The sequence below is a fragment of the Castanea sativa genome, chromosome 4, assembly GCF_040712315.1.
Source record: "Castanea sativa cultivar Marrone di Chiusa Pesio chromosome 4, ASM4071231v1".
Taxonomy (NCBI): Eukaryota; Viridiplantae; Streptophyta; class Magnoliopsida; order Fagales; family Fagaceae; genus Castanea; species Castanea sativa.
This window is the reverse complement of record NC_134016.1, coordinates 17715211-17731921: the sequence shown is the minus strand read 5'-3', so window position 1 is coordinate 17731921 and position 16711 is coordinate 17715211. Positions and strand designations below refer to the sequence as shown.

General features: G+C 39.6%; 1 protein-coding gene across 1 annotated transcript; it reads right to left on the bottom strand.

The window, feature by feature from the left end:
- Positions 1-5984: 5984 nt before the first annotated feature.
- Positions 5985-6530, bottom strand: LOC142632542 (uncharacterized). Its single transcript, XM_075806924.1, has one exon. It carries the CDS (start codon positions 6528-6530, stop codon positions 5985-5987), a length of 546 nt encoding a protein of 181 aa, XP_075663039.1.
- Positions 6531-16711: the final 10181 nt, after the last annotated feature.

Below are 16711 nucleotides of genomic sequence, written 5' to 3'. Positions count from 1 at the left end.
CATAGTTTATGGGGGCAAGTGTTACATGGGTAATAGTTTATGGGGGTAAGGGCGCACCCTTATAGTTTAGGAAGGCAAGTCTTACATGGGTAATAGATTATGGGGGTAAGGGCGTACTCTTATAGTTTAGAAAGGTAAGTGTTATGCAGGTAAATCCCATAAATTATAAGAATGCATACTTTACTCCTTTTGGGGTGGAAATTTCGGGTACAAGACCTTCTCCATGAGTCTAAGGTGCTACTAGTATCCCTTGTCCACTTGGTAGCAAGCATGCATTAGGCTCATGCAAAAGTTTCAAAATGAACTGACCCATATTTCCAAACCACACTTCCTCAATTTCTCCAATAAATCACATGAGCTTGGGCCATGTTTAAAAGAATAAAATATAATATGATACATGAATTGAGCTCACAAGTAGGGGTGTCAAATGGGTGGGTTTGGGGTGGACATAATTGGGTTGGGTATATAAAACTCATTTACGCATTAAAACCCATTTAACTAATTGCTTCTAACCCAAATCCAACCCAACCCAATTATTATGGGTAAACCCCAACCCACCCAATTACCCAATTACCAAAATTACCAAAATGCCATTAAAGTGAAAATGACTAAAGTACTCTAAAATCTTCAAAAATGACCAAAATATTAAACAAATTTCTTGTACTTTCCCACACTTTCTCACCTACCAAACAGTTGAAATCTACCAAAAAAAAAAAACATAAAAGCCCTAAAAAATCACGAAAGCCATACAAAATTTCACCCCAAACCCATAATCACGAAAGCCATACAAGAAAAAACGGAGTCACCGTCGAAATCGACCTTCACGACGGGGCCATTACTGACAGAACGTCGATGCTTTTTCTTGGCACCGTTACCCACTCCCTCTCTTCTCTAACGAAGCTACTGTGTCTTCTCTGATCGCCGAAGCTCGAATTCTCGACTACTAAGAAATCGGCGTCGTCTTCATCTAGCTCTAGAGGAAGCACTTGCTCGCTACTTGCCACGTCAAAATCTCCATCAGCGACTTTCCGTGACCGGAAGCTGAAAACGATGTTGTGGATTTCGTAAACCCTAGCTTTCCACTCGACGACGCTTTCGGTTTTCTCTTACCAGCGCCAGTTTGTTCTTTCGATGAGTTCGGCCAACAGAATAACGCCTCCATTGAAGAGCTTCGTGCTCAAAGAGAAGCACAGAGAGGGAGGGAAAGAGAGAGGCTAGGGTTTGAGTAGAGAGAAGAAGATGATCGCTAGGTTTGAAAAAAAACACTAAAATGGGCTGGGTTTTTTTTTTTTTTTTTTTTTTAAATAAAAATTATGGGAAGGGCTGGGTTGAATTTGGATGTTTTGTTTTTGGGTTAAATGGGTTTTTAGTTAAAACCCAATAATTACTGGGTCTAATTGGGTTGATGTCCATTTAGCCCAATTAATAATTGGGTGGGTTTGGGTTTAATTAGAGCGGGTGGATTTGGGCGGGCAAATGGGTTTGGGCTTATTTTGCCACCCCTACTCACAAGGAAGTCGGGCTTAGTTGAATGGGGCTTGTACAAAATGTGTCGCCAAAATAGGTATCAACAATATGTATAATTGAAATCCTGTTTGGAAGACAAGATTTTTAAATAACTTGAATAAGATTAAATATTTGCCTTAAAAGTGGATATTTGATATCCAAACTCATATGTGAATTGAAATTGTTTTTCTTTAAGACATGATTTCGGTATAAAATGAATATTATTTGAATCTTTGCCTTACAGACATCCAAACCTTAATTAATTTATTGAAATTTTTTCTTTAATTTAACTCTAGTTTTTCTCACTAATCTGTGCTTCACACTGGTTTAAAATCAAACTTCACCCTCACAATTCACAAACCGTAGGCCACCTGGTTTGCAAAGGTAAAGAAAAAGTGGATAAGGAAAGAAAATGGAGGCAGGGAGAGGGATGAGAAGACTGATTTTAAATTAGTGTGCAACTCTTAAAAGAGTTTCAAGAAATTTATGAGTCCTAAAACAGAAAGCAAGAATTTGAAAAAATGAAGAATCATGAAGCTTTTTTTTTTTGAGAGAGAGAGTTTCAACCTATGGCGTTGCTCTTGATGATAGTTCTTTACCATCAGACCAAGACATCGATTAGTTTTTGGTGTAGGCGGAGATTGAACCCCAGATTTCTTATTCAACCATTAAAGACTTCACCAGTTGAGCTAGCTGGAACTCACATAAGAATCATAAAGCTATGTGAACTAACACTTGAAGAATAAGATTATGGGTTCAAGTTTTCAAGACCCAAGTATGCATGTAGACGTTAACCGTATAAGAGCTATGTGCACTCATATATAACCGTTATTATACATCTTAATTTTGGTCAAACTCATCAATTATATTTACTAGTGGAACCATCCCAAATATATAATTTGTATAACATTGCTTTTTTTTTTTTTTTTTTTTCTTCGAGAAAGAAGACTTGAATTTTATTTAGATAAAGGCATGTCTGCCTGATAAATATTTAAATAATGGACTGGAATATCTTCCATCCATACATAATAACCTGTGACATGATGTGCGTGTCTAGCAAGGTTGTGAGCTACTTTGTTACCTTCCCTACCAACATGTAGGAATTTTAACCCCATTAAACCGATCTGCCAATGTTTGTGCATCATGAATCAGCAAATTGAAAGTTGCTAATGATGGTGAGGACTTCGTTAAAGCCCTTATAACGTTCTTGCAGTCGCCTTCAAGGATAATCCTATCAAAACCTAGTTCGGAAGAGAGTTCAATGGTTCGGTTGGCTGCCATGGCTTCCTTTCCACCACTGAATTTGTGAGTTGGATGTTTTGTGATAAAGACGCCATTACCAAACCTTTGCTGTCTTGGAGTATGACGCCTATACCTGCCCTTTCCTCCTCTTGAAAAGTTGCGGCATCGAAGTTGGCTTTGTGCCAGCCCACAAGAGGAGGTAACCACCTTGCGCGTGGTCTGACCGAGGGGCTTGTTGGAGTTAACCTTGGCTGAGCTAACCTATACTCCATCAGCGTGTCATAAGCTCTCTGTGATACAAGATTCAAAGGGAAACCTGGAGGAGCTGTTTTGGCCTTATTTCTTCTAAACCAAATCGTCCAAACCTGCATTGCAAATAGCTCAACACTGCAATCCAAGTTAAAGACATGGAGGAGCAGTTGAGGAAAATCTTGAAAGTTCATGTGGTCTTTGAAGCTCCATTGAGTGTCTTCATCCCATACTTGTGCTAGATTTGGGCAAGACCAAAGTGCATGGAGCACATTCTCGTTGTGTTGCGAACAGAGGGAGCATAGTGGATCATCAACCACACAGCGACGCTGCAAGTTTGTCATCGTTGGAATGGCATTCCTGCAAGTTCTCCATAGAAAATTTCTAACTTTACACGGCAAGGGCAGTTTCTAGATTTTTTTTCCACAAAGGTTTCAGCATCTCCGCTTGGTTTTGGCTCAAAGGAAGTGCTGAACGTGCTTCAGTTTTGAGGAAAAAAAATACCCATACCTGACCGTGTACTCACCGGATTGAACAAATGGCCACAAAAGAGTATCTTGTGAGGTGTTTCGACTTAGTGGAATTCTTTGTATCAACTTTGCTTCCTCAGCACTGAACATGTTCTGCAACAAGCTTATATCCCATTGCCTAGTGACAGGAGTTATAAGAGAACCTACAGCGGCTCCTTGCATTTCTTCCGTGAGGATGGATTGTTGGGGTATGTAGAGAGGGCAGCCATTTGTAGCCCCACAGTTTAATTGCTTCTCCATCACCAACTCTCCATTTTGAGCCTCACCGAATAACCTCCCTTCGTTTCAATATACTCTTCCAAGCGAATGAACCTCCGTGTCCTTCCTTGGCTTCTAAAATTGAACAATTTGGGAAGAACTTTGATTAAAACACTTTATAAAACAATGAGTTTTGGTTATGTAGCAGCCTCCAAGTTTGCTTTGCTAAGAGAGCATCATTGAACAAAGCTAGTTCCTTGAAGCCCATACCACCTTTGAATTTTGGTTCACACATATCCTTCCATTTGACCCATTGAATTTTCCTATGATCTCCTCTTTGTCCCTACCAAAAATTGCGGATAAGCTTTTCAATTTCATTACAAAGGCCAATTGGGAGCTTGAAGCAACACATTATATATTCTCTCCCTGCTTGTGAAAGCAATTTTTCTTCCCAACCTTGTAGCTTTCTCCAAACCCTCCCTTTAATATAGTCAAAACTCGCCTTTTTGTGTCTCCCAACTAGTGAGGGTAAGCCCAAATATTTGTCGTAATGCAGAATTTCAGGAACCCCCAAATCTTCCTTCATTTCTATCCTCATGGCCTCGGTGGTGGATTTACTGAAAAAGATGGAAGTTTTGCGTCAATTTATTTTTTGCCCCGACAAACTTTCATAGGAAGCCAAAATGTCCAACACTTTTTGGCATTCATTTCTGCTAGACCTGCAAAATAATAAGATATCATCCGTAAAGAGCAGATGGATTAGTTTTGGACCTCTTTTGCTTAAGGCAAATCCGTGGATAGAGCTTTCATTTTCTGCCTTCAATATAAGACTATTGAGTCTTTCCGTGCATAATAAAAATAGAAAGGGGGATAAGGGGTCGCCTTGGCGAATTCCCCTTGAAGGATGAATCAATCCCTTTGGTTCCCCATTTACTAGCATCAAATATGAAACTATTTTGACACAAGCCATCATAAGAGCAATCCATTGTTCATTAAAGTCCATCTTTCTCATCACTTCCTCCAAAAAAATCCACTCCACTCTATCATAGGCCTTACTCATATCCAATTTTACCGCCATATAACCTGATTTGCTAGATTTATGGATATTCATCCTTTGCAAAGTTTCAAAAGCAACGAGAATATTATCCAAAATCAAGTAGTGTTTAGTGAAAGCACTTTGGTGTTCAGTTATAATGGATGGTAGAATTTTTTTTAACCTATTGGCAAGTACCTTTGACAATTTTTTGTAAAGAACGTTGCAAAGGCTAATAGGACGGTAATCAGAGACTGCAACAAGGTTATTTATGTTTGGGATTAGAGTTATAAAGGTGTGATTTAGGGGGTGGGATATAGTGGCAGAATTTAACAAGGACAGTATTGTTTTAGAGACATGATCACCTATAAGAATCCAATAAATTTGATAAAAAAGAGGAAGCATACCATCGGGGCTAGGAGCTTTTAGAGGAGCCATTTGTTTGAGTGCTGCTTCTACCTCCCATTCCATGAACTCTTGTGACAGCATTGCATTCATATCATCGGTAACCACCCTTTCCATGTGATTCAAGGCTGTATCTGCCAAGATTGGATTTGAAGAGGCAAAAAATTGTTGATAAAATTTAGTGAAAGATTCGGCAATTTCATTAGGGTGATTAACCCATCCCCCTAAAGAGTTTTGTATTCCCAAAATCCAGTTTCGTCGATACCTTTGGGTAGCCCGGTTATGGAAATATTTTGAGTTTATATCTCCCTCCACCAACCAGAATGATTTTGCGCACTGCCTCCACATTTTAGTTTCCTTGACCAATAACTCATTTATCTCCAATTTCAGCTCTCTAACCCGAAAATTAATGCCAATCTGCCTTGCCTCCAATTCTGCCTTAGCCAACCATTTTCTTTTCTCCACAAGTTCCCTTCTAACATGTCCAAAGTTTTTCCGGCTCATTTGGGTGAGTTTAGTTCCACACTTTACAGTTTTTTTCATCACATGAGTTTCGGCCTCATTGGAGAAAGTATTTCTCCATACTGCTTCAACTACCCGTCCATACCTTTATCTGACAACCACATTTCTTCAAGTTGGAAAGGCCTTGACATGGGAGGGGGTGGTATATGACTTAGAGTGATCAAGAGAGGAGAATGATCTGCTGTAGTGCATGTAAGGTGGCTGACCTTTATACCAGCAAATTGAGTGAGCCACTCTGATGTGCATAGAGCTCTATCTAGCCTCTCCCATATCGAGTAACCATTATTGTAGTGTTTGCTCTATGTGAATTTAGAGCATGAATACCCAAGATCAATAAAACCACATGCATTAATTGCATCCTGGAAGAGTTGCATCTGGTTATGACTTCTTCTGTTTCCACCCAATTTTTCTTCACTTCGAACCAACTCATTAAAATCCCCCGCACATAACCATGGCACTCTGAATTTATGGTTTAAACTTCTAAGTAGGTCCCAAGATTCAATTCGCTTCTGTGTGTCAGGTTCACCATAGAAACCGGTGAATCGCCACTCATTTTCTTTGTTTTTATTGAGGATGGTATCGATGTGGTTCTTATCAAAACCCTCCACTGAAAGATCAATTGACCCCCTCCGCAACATATCTAACCCGCCTCCTCTATTAGTTTTTGGTGATACAAACAAATTTTCAAATTGAATTTTCCTTTTCACATCTTTTAGCCTTGCTTCATCTGCCCATGTTGCGGCTAAGAACATGACAGAGGGATCTTTTGCCCGCACAATTTCAACAAGCTCGTTCCTTGTACATGGGTTCCCAAGCCCATGACAGTTCCATATTAAGGAACTCATTGTGATTGGTGGGGCTAATTCTTAACCTCCACCATTGAATAAAGACTCACTCTCATCTTTAGAAACCCGCCTATGTTTACTTGGTAACTCTAGATGAAACTCCCCTTTTTGCTTCCCACAATTTTTTTTCCACTTCCAACCTATCCGCTGCCCTCCCCTTGACCCCTAGGCTATTTTTTTTTTCCTTCGGTGGTGGCTGTGTTAATTATTTTCCCCCCGTGTTGCCCTACTTCCAAACTGTCGTGTTCTTTCCTTCTCATCTGAAACGGATTGCTGAGCTGGGAGGTGGGTCTGTGCATTCATTGATATAGTTGGTATTTCCTTTAATTTTGAGTTATTCCCATATGTTATTACTGCCTCATCAATCTCCCTTATTTGTATTTCAAATAACTTTGTCATTGAAACTGAATTTGGAATTAAAGACTCGAATTCTATATTTACTTCCTCAAAATTAGGAGCATTAATTGGAGGAGATATTGTTGAGATAGATTATGAAATTGGCTGAGTTTCCTGGTCCGAATGTAACGCTTCCCCCACTTCCACGCTATTATTGTCCAACGCCTCACTCTCTTTAATGCCATCAATACCATCAATACACTTTTCGGTTACCATCTCTGTTGGTTGCTCCTCCACTGGACCGCCACTCTTTTCTCTCCCTGCTAATGAGCTTGGTTGTGAGTGAAGACCCGGAAACGCAACATGAGCTTTAGGTTTCTTATGCTCATAATAACCTGGAATGAAAATAACATCCTTCCCTACTGATGTATAAGGGGCTACCCTCAGAATGAAGTTAAACTGTTGTTGATCTGGAGTAAGAGTTCCTTTACTATCAATCCACAATTTGCAATTTTTATCACTGTGGTTTAGACATCCACACCAGATACAAAAGTTTGGTAATCTTTCGTATTTGAAACTAATCCAGATTTTTCCTCCGTTCTCCATTGTAATTAGTTCGTCTTAACGCAGTGGGAGGGAAATATCAATAAGGACTCGGACCTTATGAAGTGTCCACCCTCCTCGTCAACTGCCCCTGTCGATTTTTAGACCTTTCCAATTGTGTCGCATATTGATGAGAATGCAAAATGTCATATTTTTCTCCCTTAATGTTTAGTCTTCTACACTCATTTGGTGCCTAAATGTACTCATTATTCTTATATTTTGATTTAGGATGCAAATGGAGGCGTAAAGTGCAAAACGAAGCTAATTGGGCGATTCTGGACAGTTTTGACAATGCTTTGTAATTTGGGCATAACTCTCTCATCAAAGATCCGATTGAGATGATTCAAGACAAGGAAAAACTCTACAACTTTCATTTTTTGAGTTTTGAGAGATACTGGCTAAATCAAGGTTGAAATCAGGCTTGAAGTTGCTACACCTGCATTGCTGACGTTCTGGAATGTTCCTTTGCCCGAAATTCTAATACTTGATGTAGTTTATTTTCAGAAGCTTCTATATCTAGTGCACGAAAATTCCAGTTGAAAAAACACAACTTTCCTAGTTATATTAGGACTTTGTTTTATTTTTAATATTTTCCTTAATTAGTCAGATTTGGATATTATTATTTAGAATATTTTTAGGAGATTTTGTAGGCTTAGGAAAGGGGGAATTAACGTGTAAAAGAGGGGAGAAAAAATCAGACTACATACACGCCTCTCTCTCCCCTTTTCTCTGATTTTCTCCTTTGAGTTTCTGTCATGGCTCTGTGTGGCTAAAACTTTTATACTTTGTCAAAGGAAACGGAAGCCTCAGAATTAATAAAACTGTGAAATCTAATTTGTTTTTATTGTTCAATTTATGCTTTGAATATTTGATGTTCTTCTGTGCCTATATTCATGATTGTCTCATTTAAGTACTAGGAGGCCTACTAGTTTATTATTCGGTGCAATCTACTACTAGGTTAGATATCAAATTCGTAATTGTTTGATCCCTCTAATTTGTGAAGTGACCAAGATTTAATGATTTTCTGCGTAAAAAATGATTAGATCTTAGGAAGAACACTCGACTAAATTAAATGCAACCGCTTGTGTTTATGCTGTTCAGTTTCATCGATTTCTCTAATACTTAAGGCTGCTACTAGATTAAACCTTTAGCGCTTGTCTTGGGTTGTTTAGTAGTTAGGGCTAATTAGATTGCTTGTTTTCTAATTAACTGTGACTAAGGAGAAATAGGAAAATAGTTCAAACAGTGAATATTCAAAGTGTGAATTGATATATACTTGCATCGATGATTAGTTGTAAAATTCTGATGGTGGATGTTGACTTAGACCAAGGTTTATTTTTTTGATTGAATCCGATATTTTAATTTAAATTGTTTCTTAATTGTTTTTCTTAAAAAATTTTCATTATACTCAAACACCCCCCCCCATCCTTGTTCACGTAGCATAAAACTAGGCTAGATACTTTCTGTGGGAACGATCCTTACTCGCATTACTACATATATTTTTAGGAGTATAGGTTTTATTTTTGGTTGCTTGCGACAGCACATCACATATTTCTTCAATTACCTTCCTCGTCATGAAGCGCACTGGGATACCATGGACTTGAACCCAAAACAGCGTTGTCTTGAACACTATATCTCGTACCTTGCTCCACATGGCCTTGGGGTATCATGTGGAGCAAGGTGCCTCCACATGCTGCCCCTTACCATGCTCATCATTCTGAATCCAGCAGGAAGATTGGGCTTGTCCCCCTCAAAGAGCAGTTAGGAGCTTAACTAGATAGGCATGAGGAGCCATTGGTGTGTTGATAAAACATATAGCCAAGTGACTGACCTAATGTTGCCCAAGCACTCCAATTCCTCATGCCATCATCAGCAACTCGTAAAGCTCCTAACAAACCACCCCCACCAAAAGAAGCCAACGTCTTTGTCGGTAGGGTATCCTCAAATGCCTTCACCTCTTTCTTAAACTACCATAATGTAGATGCTTTCTCCCAACTTGCCTCTAATTCAGCCGCCCCTTTCCACTTCACTAAGTAGTAAGTTATCATATTTCCTCCCTTTCTTTTACCTCTCACCTTCTTGTCAAGAATTTTGTCAACTTCTTGATCAAACTGAACCATGACAGTAGGCGGGGCACGCCTTGCCTCATTCCTTGCAAGATCTTCTGCATCCCTATAATAAGGCTTTAAGAAGCTCACATGAATTGTTGGATGAATTTGCAATCTTTCTGGAAGCTTCAACTTGTAAGCCACAACACCAACTCTCTTTACAATCTAGAATAGACCATCATATTTAGGAATAAAACCTTTGTGAATTGCCTCATTTCTGAATTTTCTTCAAATCTGCGATGTCAATTTCAACAGCACCTTGTCCCCAACCTAGAACTCAAGAGGCCTCCTCCCTTTATCAGCATACTTCTTTATTCTCCTCTGCACTTTCAACAAGCTATCTTGTGCCTCTTGCATCAACTCTTGCTTGTTGATGGAAAATATGTATGCTGCTAGACACCTTCCCCCTAAACGCTGCTTAGCAATCTCATGAGGTGTGAGAGGCTGCTACCCCATTGCCAACTCGATTGGACTCATCCCAATTGATGAAAACTTATATAGATTGTAGATAAACTGTGCAGAATCCAACAAGTCTAGTTAATCCTTCTAGCTGGTAGTCACATAATGCCTCAAATAGTCCTCTAACACAGCATTGATTCTTTCTGTTTTTCCATTTGTTTGTGGGTGATTAGCAGTAGAAAACTTCAACTCTAAACTCATTAAACCAAACAGAACAGTCCAAAATCAACCAATAAATCGAGAGTCCCTATCACTTACAATAACTTCAGGCAGCCCAAAGTATTTCACCACATTCTTATAGAACAAATCAACAGCTACCTCTGCTGTACATGGGCTTGGTGCAGCCATAAAAACAGCATACTTTGAGAATTGATCAACCGCTACGAATACTAAACCTATCCCCTTAACTTTTGGCATACCAATAATAAAATCCATTGACACCGAAATCCATGGACTTTCTAGTATAGGAAGAGGTTGTAGTAGACCTGCTTCCTTTTCAGTTAAGCCCTTGTCTTGCTGGCAAACTAGACAAGTCTTCACATACAACTCAATATACAATTCCATCTTAGGCCAATAGTAAGAACTGGACAGTAATGCATACATTCTATCCTTACCCGGATGTCCTGCCCATTGTGGATCATGAGTTTCCTTCAGCAACTCTCTCCAGATCTTCCCATTTGGAACAAACAGCTTGCCACCCTTGGCACACAACAACCCATCCTCAAGCTAATAACACTTCACAAGGCCTGCAGTCACATCCTGCACCAGCTTCTGATAGGTTGCATCAAGCTTAGCACTTTCCTTGATCCTGTCCACAAAATTTGACTCCATTCTAGTCAGGGGAGCCACATACTCTTGCACTTGTTTGCGGCTATGTGCATCTGCCACATCATTGTGCTTGCCTGGTTTATGCTCCCACACAAAATCATATTCTTGCAGCAACTCCTGCCACCTAGCTTGCTTGGGTGACAGCTTCTTTTGTGTGTTAAAGAAGGTATTAGCCACATCGTTTGTTCTCACCCTGAACTTAGGCCCTAGCAGATAAACACGTCATGCTAGCAAACAATGCACCACTGCGATCATCTCTTTCTCATGAGCTAAACAATTCTGTTCTGCCTTATTTAACTTCCTGCTCTCATAGACAATATGATGTTTCTCTTATACTAGCACACTACCAATTGCTTTGTCAGAAGTATCAGTATGGACTTCAAATGGCAATCCAAAATCTGGTAGACGCAGCACCGACTCACTCAATACAGCAACCTTCAGCTTCTCAAAAGCTTCTTGACATGCATCTGTCCACACCCATTTCTTGTCCTTTTTCAGCAAATTTGTGAGAGGAGCCACCTTCTTCGAATACCCTTGAATAAACTTTCTGTAATAGTTAGCCAATCCAAGGAAAGACCGCAACTCAACAACCTTAATTGGTCGAGGCCAATCAAAAATAGCCTATCAAAAATAGCCTGCACCTTCCTCTCATCCACCATCTCTAGACCTTTGCTGACCTTATGCCCTAGGAACAAAATCTCTTACTGGGCAAACTCACACTTCTCTTTCTTGACATACAATTGATGTTCTCTCAGTTTGGACAACACCTTCCTAAGGTGTTCCAAGTGATCCTTCAAGGATTCACAATATATCACTATATCATCTAAGTAAACCACAACAAAGCAATCCACATACTCATAAAAGACATCATTCATCAAATTACAGAATGTAACAGGGGCATTTGTTAAACTAAAAGGCATAACTAAAAACTCATGAGAACCATACCGAGTCACACAAGTAATCTTAGGCTCATCCCCTTCAACAGTCCTCACTTGCCAATAACCTGATCTCAAGTCTAGCTTTATGAAGTAAACAGCTTTGCTCAATCTGTCAAAGAGGTCTTGGATCAAAGGGACTGGATACTTGTTCTTCACAGTCACTTTGTTCAAGGCTCTATAGTCCACACACATCCGCAATAAGCCATCTTGCTTCTTCTGGAACAGAACAGGAACACCATAAGAAGCCTTAGAGGGTTGTATGTAGCCTGCATCTAGCAATTCTATCAACTGCTTTCTCATCTCAGCCAACTCCATTGAGAACATTCTGTATAGGGCTTTTGAAGGAGGCTTTGATCCAAGAATCAACTCGATCCTATGATTAACAGCATGCCTTGGTAGAAGGGTTTTAGGCAATTCTTGAGGCATCACATCAGCAAACTCCTCCAACAATCTAGCTACAACATCTGGAACTTCAACATACTTGTCCTACTTCATCTCGATCAATGTAGCCAAGTAAGTCATCTCACCCTTCTTGGGCCCATGCTTAACCTGCATGGCTGAAACCATTGGTTCTTTCTCCTTGTTAATCTTGTTATTTCCTACCCCACGCCTAACAGGAACATAGCATGGTTGTTTCTCATTAAGGATTAACAACACTCCAATGAAAGGCAGTAAGGCAGCCTTAGCAGCCATTAGGAACTCATCACCCAAAATTACATCAAAGCCATCTAATTCCACGACTAGGAAATTCACTTTTCCTATCCACTCGCCAACCTTAAACTTCACTCCATAACCAATTCCCAACACAGGTTTTTCCTCTAAGTTTACTGCCTTGATCTTACTTAGACACTTGCTCACTTTCAGACCAAGCCGTTGGACCATTCGATCAGCAACAAAATTGTGGGTAGAACTAGAATCAAGCATACCCTCAGCCCCATTCTCATTCATCTCCACTTGAACATAAGACACACCCCTAAAAGTACCTCTTGCACGTAGTGCATTCATCAATTGCAAGAGGTTTACTCTGCTGGGAAATTCTTCATCGAATTGCCCACCACCATCTTTAACAACCATGGCATTAAGCTTCTCACGTTTTGGACAATCTTTTGCACGATGAGGGCCATTGCAAATGAAGCAGCCAGCATTAAGCTTAGGCTATTCTTTGCTTGGTTGAGAGGTAGAACTCTCTCCCTTGCTCTTATTACCCAAATTTTTCTTTTGCTTATCCTTCTTCTTGCCATCCTTCTTTTGCTTCTCCTTGCCTTTGTCCTTCGACTTACGTTTTTCCTTTTCCCCACTGGGTTACTGAACTTGTAGTCTATGAAGGCATCTGTAGCAGACATAGCAGTAGGCAGATCACGCACAGTCTGCCTCTTTAACTCCAACTATGCCCAAGGCTATAAGCCAGTGAAATTGAATAGTTTGTCTTCCTTAGACATGTTCTTGATATCCAGCATCAAAGAGCTAAACGTTGGGACATATTCTCTCACTGTACCAGTTTGTTTCAATTTCTTCAAAGCATTTCTTGCAACCCAAGCAATGTTGGTAGGCAAGAACTAGTCCTTCAATTCTTTCTTTAAGGCTTCCCACGAGTTAGTTTTCCCTTTACCAACATCTGCATCATCTTCCACACGGGTTCTCCACCATAACTTGGCATCCCCTGAAAGATGCATGCTAGTAATCGTCACCATCTCTTGACTAGGCACCCTGACAACCTTGAAATATTGCTCCATATCCCACAGGAAATTCTCCAAATCCTTGGCATTTCTAGCACTATTAAAGGGCTTTGGTTCAGGCACCTTCACTTTGGTGGCCACTTCCCCCTACCTAGGCAGGCCACTCATTGCTCTCTTCAACAGAGCAATTTCTGTTTCAAGTTGGCGTTGTGATGAGGACACAATTTACTGTTTAATTATTGTAATTTATTATTTTTGGTATTTTTATGTAAAAACGTTATTTTAGGTTTAGGTGATTTAATTCCTTGTTTTTAGGTGCATTTAATGCTTTTTAGGTCAAATTTGATTCCAGATATGGTAAGGTATCAATTAGGAGTTATTTTAGAATATATTTTCTTGTCTGTCAAGTTTTATGGAGCCTTTAAATAGGCCTTATGCTTGTAAACGTTTTTTTATAGATTATTATTGAATAAAATTCAGAAAAGGTGAGGCTTTGCTCTCTTTTGGTTCTTCAAGAACTGTGAACTTATCAAGGATTCTTCCTTGTGGCGTTCAAACTTTATACCTTTGGTTCGTGATTCTTTATAATCATTGGGTCAAGGTCAACTTATACCTTTGGTTCGCGTTTCTTTTATAAACGTTGGGTCAGGGTTTCTATCATAAATCTGATTTTTAGCTTTCCTGGGTTAAATATTCCAATATTTTTGTTGGGTCTCAAAGCGTGTCGATTGAGGTTCACATCATTTGGTATCAGAGCACAGGTTCTAAAATCAGTTTTCTATCCTTTTATCTTTTATTTCCTGTTATCATCCAAAAAGAAAAAAAAAAGAAAAAAAAAAAAAGAGATGGTAATTATTGAGAACATTGTGGAAGATTCAATTGAGGTTAATTATGAGGATGAGTCCACAACTCACAATCCTCTAGTCTCAATTGATTTGTTGAAGATGACTATTCAATTTGTTGATTTCCTTGGAGTAGAAAATTTTAATTTTATTATCAACCCTTTGTTGATTGATGTTGCAAATAAATTGAAAGTAGATGAGAAGAAATTTTCTGCTACACTTTATGAAGGATTCAAGTTTCATAACAGGATCAAGTCATTAAAGCATTCGAAGTATTTGTTTATTTGGAGTGGAAGATTTCAGATTTCAAAGATGAACTCGAGGACGAGTTTGTTTCAAGTGGAGGGGTCTGATGAGGACACAATTTACTGTTTAATTATTGTAATTTATTATTTTTGGTATTTTTATGTAAAAACGTTATTTTAGGTTTAGGTGATTTAATTCCTTGTTTTTAGGTGCATTTAATGCTTTTTAGGTCAAATTTGATTCCAGATATGGTAAGGTATCAATTAGGAGTTATTTTAGAATATATTTTCTTGTCTGTCAAGTTTTATGGAGCCTTTAAATAGGCCTTATGCTTGTAAACGTTTTTTATAGATTATTATTGAATAAAATTCAGAAAAGGTGAGGCTTTGCTCTCTTTTGGTTCTTCAAGAACTGTGAACTTATCAAGGATTCTTCCTTGTGGCGTTCAAACTTTATACCTTTGGTTCGTGATTCTTTATAATCATTGGGTCAAGGTCAAACGTTGGGTCAGGGTTTCTATCATAAATCTGATTTTTAGCTTTCCTGGGTTAAATATTCCAATATTTTTGTTGGGTCTCAAAGCGTGTCGATTGAGGTTCGCATCACGTTGGGTCTCCCTTGCTGCCTGGTTTTGGGTGTCTAGTGCAGCAGCCAACTCTTCAACACAAGTCAACACAATATCCGTTCGTTCTACAAGATCATTCCTCACTACAGCAGTTTTTGCAGAGACAACATCCAATCTGTCACACACAAAAAGTTGTTCCCCCTCTTTAGGAACTTCGAGTATGTTCTCCAAGATAGTCACCCTTGCTTTGGTGTCTGAAGACATGGCATCCAAGCTCTGATACCAATTGTCACAGGGTCAAATTTTTCTTTTAAATTTTCTTCCTGTGATGGCACTAAGCCCTTGACTTAGTCTCAGCCAATACACCACACACACACACTATAGCAACACTTAGAACAAAATTATCAAGGGAATTCACACACACACACACACATACACAACACACATAGTATTTATAGGGCACCAACCCCAATCTTTATTACTCAATATCAAGTACAAAGGAAGCCTAGAGAATACACACGAAATTCTCCAGGCCAAAATTATACACTTTTGCTGTTGACAGCCCCAACAGCCTAGGATAAATGCACATAAATAACTGTCACGGCAGTTACTGCCAAGTAACTGCCCCTTGTCCAAGACTTGCTGTCACTTGTGGTCTTACTTAGGACACCTTCAATTGATGCTGTCTTGGCCTGCTCTCCACGTTTCCAGCTCCTACTTAACATGTCTGAATATCCAGCAAGTTTAGGAACTACTTGGTAACTGCTGATAACTGCTGCTGCATACTCTGCACGTGCCAGCCCATGTCTCAGCACATCATCATAGGGCCTCTGCCCATGCTCTAGCAGCCCACACACAATTGTAGCACACAGCCCACACAGCATGCCCATTTGCAACACACCAAGTAACTCCTATCAGCCCACTCATATAAGTCCATGCATTCTGCCAGCACCAACTGGCCTAATGCCTTGCACAACATATGATCATCACAGCAGCCCAGCATTACCTTGAACTCAAGCCACCAAGCCCACACATAAAGCAACCATCAGCCAAGCCACCAATGTCATGCACCATTACAAAGGGTCAGCATCACTTGCTGCTGTCCATCATCAAAATCTGTTTCTGCCCACCATGACTCTCATTTGCCATGGCCTTGGGGCATCATGTGGAGTAAGGTGCCTCCACATGCTGCCTCTCATCATGCTCCCCCTCATCATGCTCATCATTCTGAATCCAGCAGGGAGACCGAACTTATCCCCCTCAAAAAGCAGTTAGAAGCTTCACTAGATAGGCATGAAGAGCTATTGGTGTGTTGAGAAAATATAGAGCCAAGTGATTGGCCTAATGTTGCCCAAACACTCCAATTCCTCGTGCTATCATCAGCAACTTGTAAAACTCCTAACATAGTGTCATATATGTCATATCCAAACAATGATTTTCCAACAATTAGAAAAAGAAAAAGAAAAAGAAAAAGAAAAAAGAATAATGGCAATTCCGAAATTTTGGGTACCACATGTTTTAATTTATTTAAAAACTCAAATTAGGAAGCCCCACTATAAAAGAAGTTGCTTTGCGCCTCC

Coding starts and splice junctions, on each gene's coding strand:
- LOC142632542 (XM_075806924.1), bottom strand. CDS start 6,530: ATGAGTTCCTTAATATGGAACTGTCATGGGCTTGGGAACCCATGTACA.